The sequence below is a fragment of the Calliphora vicina genome, chromosome 2, assembly GCF_958450345.1.
Source record: "Calliphora vicina chromosome 2, idCalVici1.1, whole genome shotgun sequence".
NCBI classification, from domain to species: Eukaryota; Metazoa; Arthropoda; class Insecta; order Diptera; family Calliphoridae; genus Calliphora; species Calliphora vicina.
Genome location: NC_088781.1, coordinates 10,221,852 through 10,248,388, shown reverse-complemented (window position 1 = coordinate 10,248,388; position 26,537 = coordinate 10,221,852). Strand labels below are relative to the sequence as shown.

General features: G+C 28.6%; 1 protein-coding gene across 6 annotated transcripts in view; it reads left to right on the top strand.

The window, feature by feature from the left end:
• Positions 1-23,237, top strand: part of Shaw (Shaker cognate w) — a 33,957-nt gene extending 10,720 nt beyond the window's left edge. Inside the window, exons 1-8 of one of the 6 annotated variants that reach the window (XM_065501612.1) lie at positions 1,554-1,603; positions 1,734-1,944; positions 4,418-4,535; positions 4,607-4,801; positions 4,867-5,085; positions 5,157-5,760; positions 5,845-5,970; positions 22,564-23,236. In XM_065501612.1, the coding sequence (XP_065357684.1) occupies positions 1,736-1,944; positions 4,418-4,535; positions 4,607-4,801; positions 4,867-5,085; positions 5,157-5,760; positions 5,845-5,970; positions 22,564-22,736 (1,644 nt within the window). In that variant the 5' untranslated portion in view covers positions 1,554-1,603; positions 1,734-1,735 and the 3' untranslated portion in view covers positions 22,737-23,236. Of the gene's footprint in view, positions 1-1,553; positions 1,604-1,671; positions 1,945-4,417; positions 4,536-4,606; positions 4,802-4,866; positions 5,086-5,156; positions 5,761-5,844; positions 5,971-14,043; positions 14,201-16,688; positions 16,826-22,563 lie in introns of those variants that run through there. The other 5 variants (XM_065501611.1, XM_065501610.1, XM_065501615.1 and 2 more) reach the window with 5 other exon arrangements.
• The last annotated feature ends 3,300 nt before the right edge of the window (positions 23,238-26,537 follow it).

The window sequence follows — 26,537 nt, the reverse complement described above, 5'->3', positions numbered from 1 at the left end:
TAAGCTTTAATATTGTATAAAGTGTTTTCTTTTTCTATATAGTATTTGAACTTTTACTTCATTATCAAGTTTTTATTTTTCTATTACATATTTTGTGTTATTTTATTAGTTCAATAACCCTTGAGGAAATGTAAAAAAATTCATAAATATAAAACACGTGGGCAGAGACCTGCGCCGATTAAATTTCACGGCGGCGGCGGCTGACTCCAAAAGAGATCGGCGGCGGCTCGAAGCCTCCCTAAAGATAATATGAACTAATTAAAACCAGGCCAGTTCACTTTTGCAAGATTGATCATATTTGCGAAGGGCATCTAATTCCCATCTACATCTAGGGAAGTCCAAAAATTATTAGGCAGTTGAATTGGAATTTAGCCACTACCCTGTTGATTTAGATTTCAACTCTGTGTAGATAGATAAAATACGTTATAAAAAGTGTTCATATTTTGGGGAGTTCGTATATTAGGAAGTTCATATTATCGCGAGTGCACTGTACTCAAATTCTAAATAATTAATTGTAAAGTGAAAAATTTAAAAAGTGAAAATCCAAAAATTTTATGAAAATACTAATGAACTTTTATCAAAAACCGCGGCTGTTTTGAAGCCGACTTAAACTGAAAAAATGTCGGCGGCGGCTTTTAAAATTTATCGTCTGCCGTGCTCAGCCGGCTTACAGCCGTTGGGTGTAGGTCTCTGCACGTGGGCTTAATTTTTTGTAACCTTAAAAAAATATGCAGCATTTAAAAACAAAAATTAATTAAAATTAATGCTTTTTTTAATTCCTTTGCAGCTCTGAACATTGATTTACATACGCCTTGAATGTTTGATATTTTGCTAATAATTAAAAATAAAAAGCTGATAAAATAATAATAATAATCATAATACTTAATTATAAAACATTATTAATTAAATAAGTACTAATAATAATCATAATAATACACACACATACAGGCAAACAAATACACAAACACACACATACACATGTGTAGTTACAGATACATGTGTATGTGATTGCTTTAATCATGCAACATCCAGAGCAAAACCTTAAACTGCTGCCACAACACCAACAACAATGGCTTTACTAACCAGCTAATAGTATGTGTGTGAGCACGACTGTCTGTCCATCAATCAATCAATCAATCGACCAGAACAACCAACAACACATTAGCGCTACACGAATGCTGTAATCTGTTGCTGCAACAAGCTTTCCAATGTATCAATAATAACTTAAGTAGTAGACTAACAAACACGTCGTCGACAACAACATTTTATAACAACTGCTGCAACTACAACTACTTATTATTATTACTATTATTGTCATTATTATTATTAACAACAAAAAAAAAACAACCATTTAATCCTTGAATTAAACAACAACACAACAAAAAGAGAAAAAATATATAAAAGCATCATCACAATCATCCACTTCGTTGTCATCGTCGTCTTTTGTATCCAGACACTAGAAAAAGGACTCAAAGAAAATCATTTAATTAAATTTATTAAAATATTAATTAAAAGCAAAAAGCAAATACGCCATTATATATTTTAATTATACTAAAACAAAGAAAAAAAAGAAAAAAAACACTCACCCACTCATAAACGTAAGGTCAGTAATATGAAGGAGCCTTTGGCTCTTTTTTTTCTTTTCTGTTTTTTGGTTTTTTTTTGATTTAGATCATCATACATCATGACTTATATACCGAAAAAAAATTCCCATTTTTCCCGCTCTCACACAGCTATGAATTTAATAAATATGGATTCAGAAAATCGGGTTGTTTTAAACGTTGGCGGCATTAGACATGAGACCTACAAGGCCACACTCAAGAAAATCCCAGCCACTAGACTGTCAAAACTAACGGAAGCATTGGCCAACTATGATCCGCTACTAAATGAATATTTTTTTGATCGACATCCGGGAGTTTTTGCCCAGGTGTTGAATTATTATAGGTGAGTATGGAATTTTAAATATATGTATTTCTTTAAAATCTAAAAAATATTGCCAAGTTGACCCAATAATACTCAGCCGATATTGAGCACATGTAGAGATAATTCATGGTTACGATTTGATTGCGCCGAACATACTATGTTCTTTGTAATCACAAATGTTTGTCGCAAACAACTTTATTGTTAAATTCATTGAATTTCAAAAATAACTTAGTTTCACCAACAACGTTTACCCAATAAGCATTTTTACTGGAATTCACGTTGAAAGCAAGTGTAATTCAAGCCTTGAATTATAGTCAAGCAATTGAATTACAGTTGTATTACACATTATTTCAATGGCATTCTCCAGTAAAAAGGAAACATAAATTCAAGCCATATTGTTTTTGTTTGAAGAATATCAAATTCCAACAAAATGTTCAAGTGCTTGAATTTTTGGGGCTTTAGCATGCTTGTTTTATGATTATCAATAAACAAACAATTGATTCGTTTATTTCAAAAACCAGTTAAGCAACAAAAAAATACAAAATTGTTTAATTGGGCGATTACGGTTTTGTAAAGGTAAATGCATCGTTTATTGTAAAAAAAGGAAATACTGTCCCCCAATTATGGTGAAGTCAAGCAGAGAAATCCATGTTTAGTGCAGAAATAAGACAAGTGATTAATTTTATACTATGTAATACTAGACCCCAATCTATTCTTTTCATAAATGTTGTAGGTCTCAATAAATGTGAAAAAATAAAAGATTTACAAGCTACTTGGATTTTGGAATTTTTTTCAATGGCCTACAATGGAAGCATAATACAATGTATGATGACTTATAGTTATTTCAGAACAAATATGTATATATGAATATGATGTTAAACTCTTTAAAAAGTTCATTTGTCATTTTACTTTTGAAGTTCCTCATAAAATTAAATATTTCGTATGAAATTTACAATATTGATGGTTGTTTGTTTTAGAAACCATTCAAGTGCAAACTTTATATTATTTTTATACCCTTCACCTTCGTGAGAAGGGTATATATAAGTTTGTCATTCTATTTGTAATTTCTACATTTTTCATTTCCGACCCTATAAAGTATATATATTCTGGATCCTTATAGATAGCGGAGCCGATTAAGCCATGTCCGTCTGTCTGTCTGTTGAAATCAATTTTCTGAAGACCCCAGATATCTTCGGGATCCAAATCTTCAATAATTCTGTCAGACATGCTTTCGAGAAGTTTGATATTTAAAATCAGCAAAATCGGTCCATAAATAACGGAGATATGAGCAAAAAACCGGGACAACCTCGATTTTTGACCTATTTCTGATCTATATCTGGATTACTAAGTCATTAATATAGACAATATGGATATTGCAACGATGTAGATAAGGCTATAGTAAGTTGGACTTACAATGGGTCAAAATCGGGAAAAATATTTTTTAACACGAATTTTTTTTTTCATCAAAAAATTTTTTTGTCATACATTTTTTTCCAAAAAAAAATTTAGAAAAAACTTTTTTTAAAAAAAATTAAAAAACAATTTAAAAAAAAAAAATTTTAAAAAAAATTAAATTTTGTTTACCTAAAAATATTTAAAAACTGGATCAACATTAGAGTTGTCAAACCGATTTTCGAATTATTCGAAAAACCGGTTTTTTCCAATTTTCCGGTTTTTTAAACCGGTTTTTACAGAAGGACGGTTTTCGAGTTATTCGACAAACCGGTTTTTTTTGTCTCGAATTAACAAAAGTAAGAGATCTATATACCCTTCACCAAATTATACTTAAAAATATTTTTATTTAAACAAATTTAATTTTTTTTAAAAAAGTTTTTTTGCAAATTTTTTTTTTTAATATTTTATTTTTAAAAAATCTTTTTTGGGGAAAAATAATTTATGACAAAAAAAATTTTTTTGATAAAAAAAAAAATTCAAAAAATTTTTTTTTCCCGATTTTGACCCATTGTAGCTCCATCTTACTATATATTTATATTAATCGTTGCAATAGGATTTTAAATATCTATTATTAGATATCCATATTGTCTATATTAATGACTTGGTAATCCAGATATATGATGAAAAATAGGACAAAAATCGAGGCTGTCCCGGTGTTTTTTCCTTATATCTCAGCCATTTGAGGGCCGATTATGTCGATTTTAAATAGCAACCGAGCACGAAGAATTCCCGATATATTGATGTATGAATCACGTATATAAGTTATTTGGGGGCCACGGAAAGTTGATTTCAACATACAGGCGGACAGACTTCGCTATCTATAACCATCCAGAATATATATACTTTGTAGGGTCGCAAATGAAAAATGTATTATTCGAAAACCGGTTTTTAGAATATGTCGAATTTTTAACAACTCTAATCAACATATTTAAGTTAATATATTGGAAAAATATCTCTCCTTAGTCTTCGGTACTTTATCATTTCATTTAAAATAATAAAAATATCAACTAATTATTATATATATTTCTTATTTATTTAGAACTGGTAAACTTCATTATCCTACGGATGTATGTGGACCACTATTTGAAGAAGAATTGGAATTTTGGGGTTTAGATTCAAATCAAGTTGAACCCTGTTGTTGGATGACTTACACCCAGGTAAATACATAAATATAAATATCATTCGCAATAAATATGTATGTAAACTCTCTCCAATTTCTCTACCTTAGCATCGTGACACTCAAGAAACTCTTGCCGTATTAGATCGTTTAGATTTAGATACAGAAAAACCGTCCGAAGAGGAATTAGCTCGAAAATTTGGTTTCGAAGAAGACTATTATAAGGGAACATTATCATGGTGGCAGGAAATAAAACCAAGAATATGGTCATTATTCGATGAGCCCTACAGTTCGAATGCAGCCAAGGTATGATCAGTTATCATATACATAAATGATATGAATATCTAATATAACATTTTAACTCTTCCTAGATAATTGGTGTTGTTTCGGTGTTCTTTATATGCATTTCAATATTATCATTCTGTTTGAAAACCCACCCGGATATGAGAGTACCGTATATTGTTAATAAAACGGTGCTCACATCAAATGGCAGTTCCTCCTGGTATTTGGACAAGCCACAGACAAATGCCCACATAGCTTTTTTCTATATTGAATGTGTTTGTAATGCCTGGTTTACATTCGAAATACTAGTGAGTATTTAAAGTATTAAAATCACAATTTTCAATAAATTTTAATGTTTTTTTCTTCTTCTTCTTCCTAGGTCCGTTTTATATCATCACCCAATAAGTGCGACTTTATAAAATCTTCAGTGAACATAATCGATTACATTGCCACGCTCAGTTTTTACATTGATTTGGTATTGCAACGTTTCGCTTCACACCTGGAGAATGCCGATATTTTGGAATTCTTCTCCATCATACGTATCATGCGACTGTTTAAGCTGACGCGACATTCGTCGGGTCTGAAAATTCTCATACAAACTTTTAGAGCATCGGCCAAGGAGTTGACACTGCTGGTATTTTTCCTAGTCCTAGGCATTGTGATCTTTGCCAGTCTGGTCTACTATGCGGAACGAATACAAACGAATCCCCACAATGATTTCAATAGCATACCGTTGGGTCTGTGGTGGGCCCTAGTGACAATGACCACCGTGGGTTATGGTGATATGGTGCCAAAGACCTATATTGGCATGTTTGTGGGTGCATTATGTGCACTAGCCGGTGTGCTAACCATTGCACTGCCAGTGCCCGTTATTGTTAGCAACTTTGCCATGTACTATTCGCATACACAGGCACGAGCTAAACTGCCAAAGAAACGTAGACGTGTGCTTCCCGTTGAACAGCCCCGTCCACCCAGGCTCACAGGTTAGTTTCGTAGAGTGAAGAGAGCAATCGCTATGTTGTGTTTGTAAATATTTGCTTGTTATTGTTTGTGGCGTTTTGCTTTAGGTCAATCAGGAGGTGTAAGCGGTTGTGGTACACCCGGTTCTGGACCCAATTCCGGCCCTATGGGATCTGGTACCGGTCCTAGACGTATGAATAATAAAACCAAAGACTTAGTTAGTCCAAAATCGGGTGAGTATTTAGATAATAATGGGTTACTCTCGAAAAAGGGATTTAATTGGAGATGAAAGAAAACGAATTGATAGATAAAAGTAAAGGAAGTACTTAGTCGGTTTTAGATTTTAGGTAACTTATTTTTCGAATCGTAAATTTTTGAAAACAAATTGTTTCACACATTTAAAAGATACCGGAATCGATTTAGCAAAGTCCATCGGTCAATGTATTGGTTGCAGATACCTAGATAAACTTTGGATCCACTTGTAGTATCAATGTAGTATTTGGTATTGAAATTTAGCAATATAGGCTCATAAATTACTGAGATATAAATAAGAAACCCTCGACTATCTCGATTTGTTACCCATAATTTAACTTCTGTAAGCTTCTAATAATATATATAACTTAAAACACTAAAATCTGTCAGAAATACTTTCTGAATTGTGTGTGTTGAAAGAAGCATCCAAATCTGTACATAATTGGCCAATGATATAAGTAAAAATACTTTAAACATTCCATTTGGACTAGAATCATTTCGAAATAGGTCAAAATATTGAAGATCAAATCGATAAAATTTGGGTTTCGTTAGGAAGGGATTTTTTCAGATAACAAAAGTTCTTCCGGAATGTAAATTCAACTTTGAAGAGCCTAATCAAACCTAATTAGGATTCATATTAACAGAAATCTCTCTACAAAATTTTATGATAATCAGGGCATTTTTGGAAATGGACCCTAATGTCGCATTAATAAAACTCTTATCAATGTTCGTATTGCAATAAAATTCTACACAAAAAGTTTTTCTCTAAAGAGAATCTCTCTATCTTGTTTTGAGAGACTTGTGAATAACTGGTCCTACCACCCATTTTTTTTGGAATTTTAGTGATTTTTCAATAAGACCAGGCTCTCATATAAGTAATCAATGAGATACAATTTAATTCAAATACATTTCATGTGATAAAAAATTACATTACAGAAAGAGTGAGGTTCAGTCCATAACTGAAACTAGTTTTCAATTATTTTCCAGAGAATAGGCATAATTTAAAAGATCAAACAATTGGGGATATGAACTAAAACTTCGTTAGTTTTTCAAATTTTTAGCTTTTATTTTGAAACATTTGTACAATACATATTAATTCAAAGTATTGACCATTGTTAACTAGGACATTTTCCCATCTTTCTGATAACATATGGATTCCGAGCCAAAAGAACTGTTCATCTTTTGAAAAAGAACGAATCAAGCCAAAATGAAGTCGAATGGATCAAGGTCTCGGCTATAAAGCGGGTGAGGCAAAACTTCCCAATCACTTCATCTAAATACTTTTTAAAAGGAATGAACGAATATTCTGGGCGTTTTCGTTTAATGCTCGCATCAAACAAATCAGTTGCATTCGGTACAGGTTCCCTGTGTTGGTCTGGTCATATTTCAGCAGCTAATAATAGATAAGACTCTTTTGCTCCCATCAAAAATAATAGAATTACCTTAGCGCCATGGATATTTGACTTTTGTGTCGATTCGGCTATTTGGCCAGGATTCACATAGGAACTCTTAAGCTTCAGGTTATCGTAATGGATCCAGTTTTCATCGCAAGTAATGATTTGGTTCAAAAATTATTTTCTTTTATAGCATAACTTCGGTCATGCAAAATCGTTTTTCAAGGTCTCTATAGCTCAATTCGTATGGTACCCAATTTCCCTGCTTTTGGATGAATCCTGTTGCTCGCAAACGCTTGAGTAGCTTCCAATGATTTTGCAAGCTCTTGTTCAGTTTTATAACAATATTCATGGAGTAATGCCTCCAATTCTTGGTCTTCAAAGTTGTCTGGCCAAAAAGCACGATTTTCCACTCAGAAACTAATTTTTCACTGAAATGCAGATTTTTCACTAAATATCCGGATTTTCAATAACATATCGACAAACAGAATTTTTACCAAAAATAGGTTATTCACCATTCTTGTTCCTTATCTATAAACCAACCGTGTATTGGTTGAACTATATTTTCCGAAGCCCTTGGATGACATACGGACCTATATATGGTATCAATATATAGGAGAAATTAAATGGCTATCATAATTCGATTTTGCATTACACGTAAATATTTGCTTGTGGAAGCTTTCAAATAAAATATACAACTAAAATCAGTAAAAAATATCAGAAATACTTTCTGAATTGTCAGATTTGATAGAATCGTCCGAATCGGTCCAAATTTATACACCAAAATTATCTTTTGGAATCTCCCAGATTAAGTATAGAACTAAAACCACTCAAACCTTTCAGAAACACTTGTCCGTGTTGAAAGTATAACATAAATTTGGGAGATAAAAGCGAGTTTTTCGGTTTTTGTAAAATCTTTCCAATAGTTGTCCAAAAAAAAAAAAAAAAAACTTTATCTGTGCTGTAAATTTGCAAATATTTTTGCCTATATCTCGAACACTAAATTCAACAAATTATAACGTAATATAGAAATTTGTATCGACAATTGGCCAATTTCGAGAAAAATATTAATTAATTAATCTGAAAAAACCTTTAATAAAACCTATGTAATTAAATATCTAGATGAAAGTAGTGTATAGTTAGGAGACCTTTAATTTAACGTATATTACGATTCCGCATTTGCTGAAACTTTCGAGATATTAGCCAATTTTTCACAAAAAACCAAATTAAGGCTTAAAGCGAAATTGTTATTATTTTAATTTAGTTATTATGTCCAAAACAATACAAAAAATATTTACGATTCGAAAATAAGTACACATTATTGATTAGATTTACAATTGAAGAGAATAATAAATAAATAAAAAATAAAAAAACCGAGAGTTGTGTATAAATAGTGTAAATAATTATTTGTTATTTTGAATGGATAAAAAATATAATTCTTCCAACTATTTCTTTGGCATATTTTTGTCGTTGTTTGCCCATCAAAATTTTCTTTTTATAAATATTTTTAAGAAAAATCCAAAACAAGCATTTTTTTTCTAAATTTTAAACCGATGTATACAGATGATGAAGCTTTTAACCCATAATCCATTAATACTGATATAATAAATACTTTATAACTATTTATAATGTACAGTACACTACTTGCCAACACCCATTTAACACAATTAAAACTACAGAGCTGATTTCAATAATAATTTTATTACAATAAATATTAATTGAATGAGAAACAAGTGAAATTGAAGTGAATGGATGACACAAGTTAAGCTTACAGAACAAATAAAGACACTGCTTGGCCAAAGTTGTAAAAATACTTAACAATAATAATTAATATGTAATAATATTTAAAAAAAAATAAAAAAACATTAAATCATATAATGTTGTATTTGTATCTAACAAACTGCATCGCATCCAGAGCCAACTGATTTGCACATTAACTTGTCACTTGTAAATTAAATGCTTTGAAAAAAAAAAACAAAACAAAACAGAATACTAATAAAAAATTATAAATAAATATTTATAATAAATTTAAATATACTGATATCTATCTATTTATCTATCTATACATACATAATTACATTTAACATTTAAATAAATTACTTGTACAAAATTTATAAAACAAAATCAAAGTTTCGAAAGTATTACTTCTTAATTTCAATTTCAAAATGTCTTAACCATTCCGTTAATGAATTCATTACGTATTAATTCATAGGCTTAGTTCTTTTTTACTTCAAATGTATTGAATTCATTCTTTTGAAAATAAATTTTTTATAGAATTAATTCCTTATTTTCTTTAATTTAAATCCATTACAAAATACACATCTTTGAAAATGTATTGAATGCTACAATATTTTAATGATAATGGTAATTTCGTATTGAATTAAATTATTAATAATACATATTTAATATTTTGTAGATTTCAAACAATTCTATTATTGAAATAATTATTTGTATATTGGGTGTATGACTTTAAAATGCGGGATTTACAATATATGGCGTATCTTTTGAACGCGTTTTTGTTTTGAATAACTTACATATATGTCATTTTGAATGGTAAATATCTGTCATTATTCTCACTTAGTTATTGAACATTATAAACAACAAAGTTTTTTTTGGCTTAAAGCGTCATATGAGGGATGTTTGCTTTACTGCTTTAATTTGATACAAGTAAGAGAGCTATATTCGGCTGTGCCGAATCTTATATACCCTTCACCAAATTATACTTCAAAATAAAAATTTTAAATATTTTTAGGTGAACAAAATTTAATTTTTTTTGCAGTTTTTGGAAATTTTTTTTTTTTTTAAATTTTAAAATATTTTTTTTTCACCAAAAAAAATTCCGGTTTAAAAAATATTTTTTACGATTTTGACACATTGTAGGTCCAACTTACTATGGTCTTATATACGTCGTCTATCTTTGAAATATCTATCATTAGATATCCATATTGTCTATATTAATGACTTAGTAATCCAGATATAGGTCAAAAAATCGAGGTTGTCCTGGTTTTTTTCTCATATCTCAGCCATTTGTGGACCGATGTTGCTGATTTTAAATAGAAAACTTCTCGAAAGCGTGCCTGACAGAATTATTGAAGATTTAGATCCCGAAGATATCAGGGGTCTTCAGAAAATTGATTTCAACAAACAAACGGACGTGGTTTAATCGACTCCGCTATCTATAAGGATCCAGAATATATATACTTTATAGGGTCGGAAATGAAAAATGTAGAAATTACAAACGGAATGACAAACTTATATATACCCTTCTCACGAATGTGAATAAGGGTAAGGGTATAAAAAGAGACGTTGAAACACACAGATTGCTCACCAAAGCTTATAGTGAATGTATTCCATCGGTTTCAACGAGCGATGGTTTATGCGAGTCAGAAGTGGTGATTTTGATACGGAAGACATAGATCGTCCAGGCCAGCCAAAAAAGTGTGATGACCAAGAATTGGAGTCATTACTTCATGAAGATTGTTGTCAAACTCAACAAGAGCTTGCAAAATCATTGGCAGCTACCTAAGCAGCAATTACATTAATCCAAAAGCAGGGTATCACACGAATTGAAGCCAATACACCTTGAAAGAAATGATGCATGAATGCTATAAAAGAAAACCGTATCATTACTTGCGATGAACAATTAATCCATTACGATAAAGCGAAGCGTAAGTGATTGTATGTGAAACCCATCCAACTTGCCGAATCGACACCAAAGCCGAAAATCCATGGAACTAAGATAATTCTCTGTATTTGGTGGGAGCTGTTGAAATCTGACCAGACCAACCTGGAACCTGTACCAAACGCAACTGATTCGTTTGAAGCGAGCATTAACGGAATAACGCACAGAATATGCTCCCAGACATGAAACCGTAATAATCCATCGTGTCAACGCTCGACCACATGTTGCAATATCTTTAAAAAGTAAAAAAATTAAAAAGTATTTGGAATGAATTGGTTGGGATATTTTGCCTCATCCTCATTATAGTCCAGACCTTGCCCCGTCCGACTACTATTTGTTTCGATTGATGCAGAACGCTCTCTCTGGGATAAGCTTCACTTCAGAACAGAGTATCCGAAATTCGCTTGATTCGTTGTTGGTCTCAAAAGATGAGCGTGAGGGTGCTGTGGCTTAATTGGTTAGCGCGAGATTATTAAGCATGATATGGTATTTGTGGCCTGGGTTCGATTCCCAGCCGCTGCCAATCAACAAAATCAGTTTATAATAATTATTAGTTTACTAATAACTAATATTTATCACAGCGCCCTCCTTCGGTGGTATAACCGAAGTAAAATAATTAAATAAAGGTTGTTGGCTTGACTAATGCGCCATATCACCACCAGAGGCGCTGCAACCTGCACTAATAACAAACATAACGCGCAATTGCAGAGTTGTCATTTAAAAGCTTTTCTCTTCCTTTCACCACCTTTTCTTCTACACACTATCCCCTAAACACTATATATAGGCATATTAATTGCCTGAGTGTACTTCTCTTTTTTTTAAAAAAAAAGATGAGCAGTTCTTTTGGCTCGGAATCCATATGTTGCCAGAAATATGGGATGAATAAACTTATATTGTAAAAACTAAAATTTTGAAAAAATCCGACATTTTTAAGTCATACACCCAATAATTTAAATTATTTATAGAATAGCGTTAACGGTATTTACGATTATATCGGTAACGGTAATTGCAGTTACTTCGCTAACGGTAGCCAACCTTAATTTTTCTTCAATTCAAATCTATTATAAGAAGTGGGATGGGTATTATGCGTTATACACCCACCCTAAAGTATACTGATGGACTCAGAATCATTGTGTCTATTTAAAGATGTCCGCCCATCCGTCTGTTTATCTGGATGTCGAAGTCTATTGAAATTGGTAAAAATCTGTAAATTTTTTTACCTAGCTTCCATACAAATGTCCTCCCGAAACGGTACTTTATCGGCCATAAATGATTGATTCACACAAATTTTTCCAGAAATAAGATTTATATACAAAACATTTTGTATATAAACCTAAACATTTTGAGCGAATCGATTCATAATTGACAATAGCTCCAAAATAAGATCCACTTCTGAAAATTACTTTAACGAGCATAAAACTCTTAAAAATGTTGGTATCCAAATTCAAGACAAATATGTGTGAATTTGGCGATCGGTCCATAATTGGTCATCATAGCTTACTTACAAGGCCCACTTCCGAAAAACAGTTTAACGAGCATAAATCTCTTAAAACTGTTGGTATGCAAATAAAATTTAGCAGAAATAAGTTTCATATATGTAGAAATAAATTACATACATACATAATAAGGTCCACTGATCAACTATATTTATACCATACACCACCATAGTGGGGAGGGTATAAAAAAATATTAGAAAAATATTAGTCTAACACCCACCTTAGATAGACTTAGAATCACTTTCTGAATCGATTAAACTATGTCCGTCCGTCTGGCTGTCCATGTAAACCTTGTGTGCAGAGTACAGGTCGCAATTTTGAAGATATTTCGATCAAATTTGGTATATATTATTTTTTCGGCCCAAGGACCAAGCCTATTGAAACTGACTGAAACCGGTCCATTATTTCACCTAGCCCCCATACAAATGTCCTTCCGAAATTGGGCTTTATCGGTCATAAATGTTTAATTTATATATGTATCTACACAAGTTCCGCTCCAAATAAGTTTTATATATACAAAATTCATGTCACCAAATTTTGTTACGATCGCTCCATATTTAGTCATAGCTCTCATATAGACCCGCTTCCAAAAATCACTTTAACGTGCTTAAATCACTTAAAAATTTTGGTATATACACAAAATTCAACATAAATAACTTTCATATAGACATAAATCACACGACCTAATTTTATGGTGATCGGTAAATAATTGGTCATAGCTCCCATATAAGGCCCACTTCCGAAAATCACACAAAAATATAAATTATTGAAATTTTAAAAGAAAAATGTTTTTGCTCTTTTACTTAGTGTAGGGTATTATATGGTCGGGCTTGACCGACCATACTTTCTTACTTGTTTTATTTCAATACATTTTGAAAATGATGAAACAAAACTGAATAAAGAACAACTATTTTGATTCAATTTGTATTAGATTTGAATTAACAAAAATTAAATCATTCACAAAATGAATAAATTCAGTTATGAATTAATTCCACTATGAATTAATTTAACGATTAATGAATTCTATTTAAAAAAAGCCTTTGAATAAAGCTAAAGAATTAGATGTTGGTAATGGAATTATGGAATAAATGGCTGAGATTTTTAAATTCCGATTAAAGATTTTTGTGAATTAAGCTCAAATTGAATTAATTAATTCGAAGCTCTGAAGAAAAAGTACAATACTTTTAAATTACATATAAAAATACATTTAAACTCCCCAATTACACTTGTATACAAACAACAGTACCTTACTATACTATATACCAGATCGTACCCAAATACCTACATACATATGTTATGTATACTTATTTATTTATTTACTTATTGATAAAATTGTTGTTTTCTTTTTCTTTTATGTTTATAATTAATATGTTACAAAATACATATATTTTGTTTAATTTGGTTTTATTTTGAATATGTCTTAATGTTTTTTTATTACCAAACATGTTTTCATTTCAACAATTCAACATTTAATAAATTTAGATGAATATACGGCCATGCTTAGCAAACCTCGTGAAGGTAAAATGGGAAGACTGCTTTGAAATCCACCACAGTTGCGGCGTAAATCATCTCCTAAAACCTAAAAAAATATCAAATAAAATAAAGCAACATCACACCATCCAAACCAAAAAAACAAAAACGCACTTTACAACAAAAAAATAAAAAAAATAGTCCAACTAAAAAATTTAATGTTAACAATAATAATTAACTTTAAAACAAAAAAAAACATAAAACTGTAATTGAAAACAGCATATCGCAAAAAATAAAAATGATCATATCTACATATAAAATCCCGGATAATACAGGATACACATTCTAGTACATGTTACTTGAGGATTTATTTCGATCACTTTCACATCGTAATGAAAACTCATTATTCAGCTCATTTTCCCTCTCAACTTCATTATGATCTCATCATTTTACCTCCATCTTTATGTATGAAAAAAGACCTGAAACATTTTCACAATTTTCTCGCTTTTCGCCATGGATTGATTGATTGAGTTGGAGATTTTGTTTAGTAATCGAACTACAGCTGCGGTATGTGAATTTCTACGCTGGATTTGGTATTTTGTTATAAATTGGAAACAAATTAATTCTAAATCTACTTAAATTCTTATTCTTTTCTATACTTTTTTTCCTTGGAATTGAGTGTGTGTTGTTGTGTTTTGTCTTTTATTATTTTTCAGTTTTTCTTTTGTTTTTGTTGATTTTTTGGCTTTAACATAAAATTCACTGGTGATTTTGATAGATGATATTTATACCCTACATCACCATAGTGGGGAGGGTATCATGCGTTTGTGCAGATGTTTATAACACCCAAAAATATTAGTCTAACACCCATCTTAAAGTATACCGATCGACTTAGAATCACTTTCTGAGTCGATTAAACGATGTCCGTCCTTCCGTCCGTCTGGCTGGTCGGCTGGCTGCGTTTGTGCAGATGTTTATAACACCCAAAAATATTAGTCTAACACCCATCTTAAAGTATACCGATCGACTTAGAATCACTTTCTGAGTCGATTAAACGATGTCCGTCCTTCCGTCCGTCTGGCTGGTCGGCTGGCTGGCTGTCCATGTAAACCTTGTGCGCAGAGTACAGGTCGCAATTTTGAAGATATTTCGATCAAATTTGGTACATATAATTTTCCGGCCCAAGGACGAAGCCTATTGAAACTGGTCCATTATTTCACCTAGCTCCCATACAAATGTCCTCTCGAAATTGGACTTTATCGGTCATAAATGTTTAGTTTATATATTTATCTACACAAATTTCGCTCCAAATAAGTTTCATATATATAAAATTCATGTCACCAAATTTTGATACGATCGGTCCATAATTAGTCATAGCTCCCATATAGATTCGCTTCCGAAAATCACTTAAACGTGCATAAATCTCCTAAAAATTTTGGTATATACACAAAATTCAACAGATATAACTTTCATTAAGACATAAATCACACGACCTAATTTCAAGGTGATCGGTCCATAATTGCTCATAGCTCCCATATAAGGCCCACTTCCGAAAATCACTCAAAAATATAAATTATTGAAATTTTAAAAGAAAAATGTTTTTGCTCTTTTACTTAGTGTAGGGTATTACATGGTCGGCTTGCCCGACCATACTTTCTTACTTGTTTTATTTTATAAAAAGGTAAATTTTGAAAAATCGTATATCTAGAGATTTCCGGACATTATCCATTTAAAACTTATAATTCAATAGCGGTATTCGTTCGATATTGTCACACTTGAAGTTACAGACGATCTAAATATAGTGAGATCTCTGAGAAATCTTGAAATAAGTTGGGATAAAAGCGCTAGAACCACCATTTTACTTTCCCCAAAACGGAGAATGGTTCCTACCGGAACAATTTTTCAGACTTTTTCATTTGAGTTTTCTTAAGTAAACCTCCGCACCGTCAATGTCAATAAAATTAACGTCATGGGACAAATTAAGTCTGATTTATGCGAAAATGACATGGAAAATTTGACAATTCGAATGCTCGCCAAATTCAAACTAAGAGACGATTGGCTATAAGAGATTATTGTGGTGAGACAAACCAAAAAATATATTCCATGTAACTAATGAAAAATGTTATCTGAAAGGAACTGATCAATTTGTGAGACAGTTCAGCAAGTTTATTTCGAAAATATTTGTTTTAAATTAAACCTAAAACCTCAATATATTAAGAAAACATCTAGATCACTGGTGAATTTTATGTAAAAAAAAAAATTTCGTTGAAAAATTAAACAAAAATTTGTGTTTTCAAAATTTGTCTATTTGTATGTTTATTTTAATGAAAATTTCTTGTTTGTAAGTGTGTGTGTTTAAAAAATAAATGTTAAATAAAAAAAAAACTTAAAATAAGGTAAAATAAAATTGAAATAAAAATTTAATGTAAAAAGTATTTCTCGTATATGTGACATCAGTTGAATATTATTATGGTTAGGGATAGGTAAACAATCAAAATTAATTTAAAATTCTTATAAACATTCCTCTACATTTTAGTTTTTAAAACCATTTTATAGTTTAGTTAATTAATATTTAAACAATTTTATTATAATTTATGTCTCTCAACACTCAAAAATCGAAATCCATTATAAATCTATAATTATTTTATATCTTACAGATGTGGCCTTTGGTTTTGACTAAACTCATTTAACAAAACAAATAAACAAAAATCCTTTTAACAAGTTTCAAATTGACAACGCTCATATTCAAAAAAAGAAAAAAAATAATAATAATATCACAAAAATTAAGAACTAAAGAAAAAATAAAACACAAATGACACATTTATCAAATGCTCAAAATAACACTTCTGCCTCATGTATGGAAGCAAAATAAATGGGAGGGTGTGTTTCTAAACAAATCAAAATTAAAATATTATTTTTCTTTAAAAATATTAAATTAAAATAAAGTAGACACCCCCTTTATATTCCCATCATACACCAAAAAAAAATATTAGAATCCCCCGCCCTGTAATTATTTGTATATAGCAGGTGACTAAAACTAAGTTCGGGAATTTTTCCTGAGAAATTTTAGGTAGTTAAAAATGTGATAGAGTAAAAAAAAAGCTGTCATAAATTGATTGAAAAGATTGAACTTATTTGCTTAAAAAGTTTCGATCTAAATTTGTGATTCCTGTTTTTAATTTCTGCAATATTAATTTTTTATCATATGAAATGAATATTTCGGATTGTAGGTTCTCCTTCCGCCTGTTTGTTAAAATCGACTTTTCGAAATATCCAAAAATCTTTTTTTTTATAAAAATTGGTCTGACATGTCCAAGTATCATACATTTAAATTCATCATAAAAAGAGTTTTTCCAAAAAAAGGAGACGAATTACCGCATACCTGATCGAGTAAATTTAGTCGAATTTTTTCTTATTTGAGATTACCTGATTCGATATCGAGCTATCGACCACAATAACGATAATTCGGAACAAGCTCTTCTAAAAAAGTTTTGCTGTAAAATTCTCATCTAAATCAACGATTATATATCTTTTGGGTAATATCTTTACATTACAGGCAATTTGTCATAAACCCTAGCAAGACGGAACATTTTATCTATCTTACTGACTAAAATAAATGGAATTATTCTGGATAGAAAATTGAATTTCAAATTAAAAGTAGATGAAGGCGTGTGTCGATATTTAATGCAGTAAGAGAATCATAATAAATATTAAATTTTGAGGGCTTCAGGCATGGATAGATAGTACTTTATCTGATACTATTTCATGTGCAGAAGGTTTCGTATAAAAATCGAGACTAATTTTGTATTCTCAAACAATGTATGGTTTTTTGTATAGAAAAATTTATGTATAAGAGTTTTTTCTAAAGAAAAATTGGTGTATACGAGTTTTTTCAATAGAAAAATTGGTATATTACAGTTTTTGTTTAGAAAATTTGTGTATAACAGTTTTTTCTATAGAAAAATTTATGTATAACAGTTTTTTCTATAGAAAAATTTGTGTATAACAGTTTTTTCTATAGAAAAATTTGTGTATAACAGTTTTTTCTATAGAAAAATTTGTGTATAACAGTTTTTTCTATAGAAAAATTTGTGTATAACAGTTTTTTCTATAGAAAAATTTGTGTATAACAGTTTTTTCTATAGAAAAATTTGTGTATAACAGTTTTTTCTATAGAAAAATTTGTGTATAACAGTTTTTTCTATAGAAAAATTTGTGTATAACAGTTTTTTCTATAGAAAAATTTGTGTATAACAGTTTTTTCTATAGAAAAATTTGTGTATAACAGTTTTTTCTATAGAAAAATTTGTGTATAACAGTTTTTTCTATAGAAAAATTTGTGTATAACAGTTTTTTCTATAGAAAAATTTGTGTATAACAGTTTTTTCTATAGAAAAATTTGTGTATAACAGTTTTTTCTATAGAAAAATTTGTGTATAACAGTTTTTTCTATAGAAAAATTTGTGTATAACAGTTTTTTCTATAGAAAAATTTGTGTATAACAGTTTTTTCTATAGAAAATTTTGTGTATAACAGTTTTTTCTATAGAAAATTTTGTGTATAACAGTTTTTTCTATAGAAAATTTTGTGTATAACAGTTTTTTCTATAGAAAATTTTGTGTATAACAGTTTTTTCTATAGAAAATTTTGTGTATAACAGTTTTTTCTATAGAAAATTTTGTGTATAACAGTTTTTTCTATAGAAAAATTTGTGTATAAATGTTTTTTCTATAGAAAAATTTGTGTATAACAGTTTTTTCTATAGAAAAATTTGTGTATAACAGTTTTTTCTATAGAAAAATTTGTGTATAACAGTTTTTTCTATAGAAAAATTTGTGTATAACAGTTTTTTCTATAGAAAAATTTGTGTATAACAGTTTTTTCTATAGAAAAATTTGTGTATAACAGTTTTTTCTATAGAAAAATTTGTGTATAACAGTTTTTTCTATAGAAAAATTTGTGTATAACAGTTTTTTCTATAGAACAATTTGTGTATAACAGTTTTTTCTATAGAACAATTTGTGTATAACAGTTTTTTCTATAGAAAAATTTGTGCATAACAGTTTTTCTATAGAAAAATTTGTGTATAACAGTTTTTTCTATAGAAAAATTTGTGTATAACAGTTTTTTCTATAGAAAAATTTGTGTATAACAGTTTTTTCTATAGAAAAATTTGTGTATAACAGTTTTTTCTATAGAAAAATTTGTGCATAACAGTTTTTCTATAGAAAAATTTGTGTATAACAGTTTTTTCTATGGAAAATTTGTGTATAACAGTTTTTTCTATGGAAAATTTGTGTATAACAGTTTTTTCTATGGAAAAATTTGTGTATAACAGTTTTTTCTGTAGAAAAATTTGTGTATAACAGTTTTTTCTGTAGAAAAATTTGTGTATAACAGTTTTTTCTATAGAAAAATTTGTGTATAACAGTTTTTTCTATAGAAAAATTTGTGTATAACAGTTTTTTCTATAGAAAAATTTGTGTATAACAGTTTTTTCTATAGAAAAATTTGTGTATAACAGTTTTTTCTATAGAAAAATTTGTGTATAACAGTTTTTTCTATAGAAAAATTTGTGTATAACAGTTTTTTCTATAGAAAAATTTGTGTATAACAGTTTTTTCTATAGAACAATTTGTGTATAACAGTTTTTTCTATAGAACAATTTGTGTATAACAGTTTTTTCTATAGAAAAATTTGTGCATAACAGTTTTTCTATAGAAAAATTTGTGTATAACAGTTTTTTCTATAGAAAAATTTGTGTATAACAGGTTTTTCTATAGAAAAATTTGTGTATAACAGTTTTTTCTATAGAAAAATTTGTGTATAACAGTTTTTTCTATAGAAAAATTTGTGCATAACAGTTTTTCTATAGAAAAATTTGTGTATAACAGTTTTTTCTATGGAAAATTTGTGTATAACAGTTTTTTCTATGGAAAATTTGTGTATAACAGTTTTTTCTATGGAAAAATTTGTGTATAACAGTTTTTTCTGTAGAAAAATTTGTGTATAACAGTTTTTTCTGTAGAAAAATTTGTGTATAACAGTTTTTTCTATAGAAAAATTTGTGTATAACAGTTTTTTCTATAGAAAAATTTGTGTATAACAGTTTTTTCTATAGAAAAATTTGTGTATAACAGTTTTTTCTATAGAAAAATTTGTGTATAACAGTTTTTTCTATAGAAAAATTTGTGTATAACAGTTTTTTCTATAGAAAAATTTGTGTATAACAGTTTTTTCTATAGAAAAATTTGTGTATAACAGTTTTTTCTATAGAAAAATTTGTGTATAACAGTTTTTTCTATAGAAAAATTTGTGTATAACAGTTTTTTCTATAGAACAATTTGTGTATAACAGTTTTTTCTATAGAAAAATTTGTGTATAACAGTTTTTTCTATAGAACAATTTGTGTATAACAGTTTTTTCTATAGAACAATTTGTGTATAACAGTTTTTTCTATAGAAAAATTTGTGTATAACAGTTTTTTCTATAGAAAAATTTGTGTATAACAGTTTTTTCTATAGAAAAATTTGTGTATAACAGTTTTTTCTATAGAAAAATTTGTGCATAACAGTTTTTCTATAGAAAAATTTGTGTATAACAGTTTTTTCTATGGAAAATTTGTGTATAACAGTTTTTTCTATGGAAAATTTGTGTATAACAGTTTTTTCTATGGAAAAATTTGTGTATAACAGTTTTTTCTGTAGAAAAATTTGTGTATAACAGTTTTTTCTGTAGAAAAATTTGTGTATAACAGTTTTTTCTATAGAAAAATTTGTGTATAACAGTTTTTTCTATAGAAAAATTTGTGTATAACAGTTTTTTCTATAGAAAAATTTGTGTATAACAGTTTTTTCTATAGAAAATTTTGTGTATAACAGTTTTTTCTATAGAAAATTTTGTGTATAACAGTTTTTTCTATAGAAAATTTTGTGTATAACAGTTTTTTCTATAGAAAAATTTGTGTATAACAGTTTTTTCTATAGAAAAATTTGTGTATAACAGTTTTTTCTATAGAACAATTTGTGTATAACAGTTTTTTCTATAGAACAATTTGTGTATAACAGTTTTTTCTATAGAAAAATTTGTGTATAACAGTTTTTTCTATAGAAAAATTTGTGTATAACAGTTTTTTCTATAGAAAAATTTGTGCATAACAGTTTTTTCTATGGAAAAATTTGTGTATAACAGTTTTTTCTGTAGAAAAATTTGTGTATAACAGTTTTTTCTGTAGAAAAATTTGTGTATAACAGTTTTTTCTATAGAAAAATTTGTGTATAACAGTTTTTTCTATAGAAAAATTTGTGTATAACAGTTTTTTCTATAGAAAAATTTGTGTATAACAGTTTTTTCTATAGAAAAATTTGTATATAACAGTTTTTTCTATAGAAAAATTTGTATATAACAGTTTTTTCTATAGAAAAATTGGCGTATAACAGTTTTTTCTATAGAAAAATTGGCGTATAACAGTTTTTTCTATAGAAAAATTGGCGTATAACAGTTTTTTCTATAGACAAATTTCCGTATAAGAGTTTTCTCTTAAGAAAAAATTGTGTATAAGAGTTTTTTCTATAGAAAAATTTGTGTATAAGAGCTTTTTCAATAGAAAAATTTGTGTATAAGAGTTTTTTCTATAGAAAAATGTATAACAGTTTTTCTTTAGAAAAATTTTTGTATAACAGTTTACTGTTTTTCAATGCAAAAAATTTATGAATAACCTGTTTTTCCGGTATAACAATTTAAAATACAAAAAACTATAAAGAATGGGTGTGAAAAAAAACCATTTGAAAAATATAGTTTTTCATTCCTGGTGGGCTCTGAAACTCGATCACTTGATCTACACCGCAATAGTTCAATTAATTTATAACGAACGATCTCGTTCATTATAACTGGGGCTTTCATAACACGTCCATGGTCGGATTTGTTAGATCCTCTTGATGGTATTAAACTGGAAATTCGGACTTTCCATTTTTCTTATTAGATTATAGGATTCGAACTTGTTTTATGTCACCTGCTGTATAAAATAATCAAATATTTAGTATGAAATTATAACCCCATTCAAAACGAGAGCTTTAGAAAAACTTAAATACCAACCAAAATAAAATTCCCTTTAGAAATCCTGTTAGTTCAACTGATTAGTTTATATAAAAAATATTTAAAAAAATAATAATTATAAACATCAAATGTAAATAATATAAAAAAATAAATTTATTAAACAATTGAAAACAAAATTGCATGTAAATAGTCTGCTTTTACTCTTTTCCTTATACATATATTCAAAAGTACTAAAGCATGTGTTTGATTTCCTCTAACTATATTTAACTAACTATTAGAACTATCTATCCAAAAAAAAAACTTAAACAAATTTGTCTTGCATCTACTGCTTTTCCAGCTTGCTTTAAACTAGCTTCAATTCTATATACTTATACTCGTATTTCATTTTTATAAAAACAAAATTTATTAGTTATAAAACTAGATTTAATATAAATTTATTAATAAATCAATTTGTATATCTTTTTAACCATTCTGTAGGTCCAATTGGTGCCAGTATTGTAGCCATGAGTCCTCGTACCATGCTGGATTTAAATCCCGCCTTAGCCATGGGCAAACCCACATTCGAATCACGAGGACCACCCATTACATCGAAAGACTTTAAGGATACGGATAAACACACAACGGAAGCATCAAAGAAAAACTTTTTATAGAGTCATTAAAAAAGCATTAAAACTTGAAAAACACAACTGAATGTTTTCGAAACAACAACATGATGTTCAAATTCAAAATATATATAACCCAACTTTCTCTGTCTTCACAACACTGTATCTATAAAGAAAACTCCCTAACTCTATTTGAATAACTTAAACTCAAACTCAGCTCTTTAACTTTTGATTAGCAAAAAAACCAAAATATTAAATTAAACTTTTTCATTCTAAAAACTCGGCTTTATGAGTGTCAACAAAAAACAAAAACAGAAAAAATAGTATAAATTAAAATCCACAAAAAAAAAACGAAACCAAAAACCCTTAAGCCTAAAATCCTTTCAAAAAAAGAAAACTAAATGAAATATTTAAACCAAAGTCCTTACTTAATAAATGTATATTTATTTATACCTATATATGTATGTAATTAATTAATTATACTTGTAACTATTACAACCACAAATAATGAAAGTAATTATTAAAAAATCTATAATCTATTATCATTCCAAAAAAAAAAAAAGTTTAAAACTCTTATTATTTCTTTTCTTTATCTTATGGTTTCCTTTAACACTGTCCTCTTGTTTGCCAGCAAAATATGAAAATGAAAAAAGAAACATACATACAGATTTGAAAAATAAAACAATATCAAGGATTCTATATTATGGAATTGAATTTAATATGAAATCCTTAGCAATATTTATATCCTTAACATATCAACAACAAATATTTTATATTTTCTATTTTAGTTTCTAACAGATTTTGTACGATGACAAAAAACAAAAAACGAAACGAAACTCAAAAAAAAAAAACTATAGAAATGAAATGATCTCAAAATTAGTTTTAAAACTTTTTGGAATTTATGTGCTGTAATTTATAAGAATACAATGGTAATACAGTTGATATTGACTCTTACAGCGAATTCAATACACTGGATCTGCTTTTTACCTCGCTGTTACTATTTATATACATACACAGTGCCATCTTCTAATAGTTTCATGAATTATCTAACAGATTACCTAGAGCTTTTAGCAGCTTTAATGTTAATGTTAGCAGCTTTAACAGTTAATGTTGTCATACTTATAAACAATGTTAATAAGATCGTGTTATCAACTTTGTTGATCAGATCATTACATTTAGAGTGCATTATACGGCTTTGGTCTGTTAGTAGCTAAATTACAAATGTACACGCAGAGAAAAAATATAGTTGGGTATGGTTACTGTAACCATTTCAATATTTTTACAAGTTTTTAACTATATTATTGTCACAGTAACCATTTATATGATTGTGGTAACCATAATATGGTTAATTTACGATTCACATGATTGTATCAACCATATATATGGTTACAGTAAACAAATATATGTTTGTGACAACCATTCATATGATGAAGGACTTATCATATTATGTTGATCTCGGCTTAAGGCTTATCATAATCTAAGAACAATATATTATGATAAAATTAATTATCATAAATATGGTTGTCACAAACATATACTTGTTTACTGTAACCATATATATGGTTGATACAATCATGTGAATCGTAAATTAACCATATTATGGTTACCACAATCATATAAATGGTTACTGTGACAATAATATAGTTAAAAACTTGTAAAAATATTGAAATGGTTACAGTAACAATGCCCAATTATATTTTTTCTCTGCGTGTAGATAATGGCTGTAGTTGGTCTCCGAAAAGAATATTTTAAGGCTGTAATGGTGTTTTGACTATCAGAGTATGGAGTATGGAACAACCTTCCTTCCAGATCTGTCTGAAGTGTCTTAGTCTTAAGCAGAGATAAAGAACCCTGAAATATACTACATAGCCTCCATGATAGCCTTCATTTTATCTGCATACATATGTACAAATTCATTATTAGTATCATAAAGTGTTCTTATACATAAAACCAGTTGAAAGCACCTGTTTCCAACGAAATAATCCGATGTCTAGAACCTAACAATGACTTCCTCTCCATTGTGAAGTATAAACACCCGAAATTCGGGAAATTGTAATTATGTCTTACAACAACGATGAGTTCATAGCTCATAGAAAAGGAGCTCGATCTGTGATCATATGAGTGATCACCAGGGAAACCGAAAATATGCTCTAAAAAAAGCGTTTTAAGCGCTTTAAATATGCAGTAAAAACTTTAAAATATGCTCTTTAAATTTAAAAAAATATGCTCTTAAAAAAACAAACTTAATTGTTAACCAAAAAAAATTTACTTAAATTTTCAAATAAAAATCGTTGTCTATTGGATCTGAAAACATTTTTATACATAGAAAATGTTCTTTCGACATCAACTAATGTTACAGGAGCAAATTTAAAAGACAATATTTCTTTAACACTTACAACGGTTAAGTTTGAATTAGAACTAAAATTTGATATTTAGATGGCGCTATTATTAAAATAGTGCTTATTTTTTATTAAAACAAGTAAGAGAGCTATATTCGGCAGTGCCGAATCTTATATACCATTTACCAAATTATACTTCAAAATAAAAAATTTAAATATTTTTAGGTGAACAACATTTTTTTCAGTTCTTTCAATTTTTGGAAAAAAAAATTTCGAATTGTTTTTTAAATTTTTTTTTTTAAATTTTAATTTTTTTTTAAATTTTAAAAAAAAAAATTTTGTTTTTTAAATTTAAAATGGTGAAAAGCCATATATTTTTCAATTTTGAATTTTAAAGAAAGGAGGTAAAAACCTGTAATATAACAGCGAAAAATAAGTAAGACCAAACTTGTTTTTGAAAAACTCAAAATATGCTATTAAACAGTAAAATATGCTCTAAAAACGCAAAAATATGACATAAATATGCTCTTAAAACAAATATATGCAAAAATATGAATTTAAGGCTAAAATATGCAAAAATATGCACTAACAAATCGATGCCAAAATTCTTAAATAGTTCTGAAACGTGTAAATATCTTATCCATGTGCTCATTCGACTCACCAGAAAAAACATGCATTTGCATATTTTGGTTTCCCTGGTGATCACATTAGACCAAAAACCGATCTATGATCACTCATATTTCAGACCAAAAACTAAATATTTTTATAAAAACTAAAATCACAAATAACTTCGTATTCAAGTTTATTCAAAAAAAGGAGCTCGATCTGTGATCACTCATATTTCAGACCAAAAACAATTTTTTTTATATAAAAACTCAAAATATCACTCATATTTTAGACCAAAATCCAATTATTTATATAAAAACTCAAAATATCTGAAATAACTAATAACTTGGTAAATAAGCATTTAATCGAGAATAAAAGAACGATCTGTTATCACTCATACTTCAGACCAAAAACTTGGCAAATAAGTGTTTAATCAAGAAAATGAGCTGGATCTGTGATCACTCATATTTCAGACCAAAACCCATTTTTTTATATAAAAACTCAAAATATCTAAAATCATTAATATAACTTGGTAAATAAACGTTTAATTGAGAAAAAGAGCTTGGTGTGATCATCTATATTTCGCGTTTGAATATGTTGTTAAAGCTCAAAATATCTAAAATAACTAATAACTTGGTAAATAATCGTTTAATCGAAAAAAGGAGCTTCATCTGTGATCAGTTATTTTTCTGACCAAAAACCAATTATTTAATTGAGAAAAGGAGCTGGATGTGTCATCACTTATATGTATATCTGAGGAAAAAATCGATTTATTTTTTATAAAAAACTCAAAATATCTAAAATCATTAATAATTTGGTAAACAAGCGTTTAATTGAGAAAAAGAGCTCAGTATGTGATCAGTATGTGATCAACTATATAAAAACCTTTGTGGGTTAGTATTTA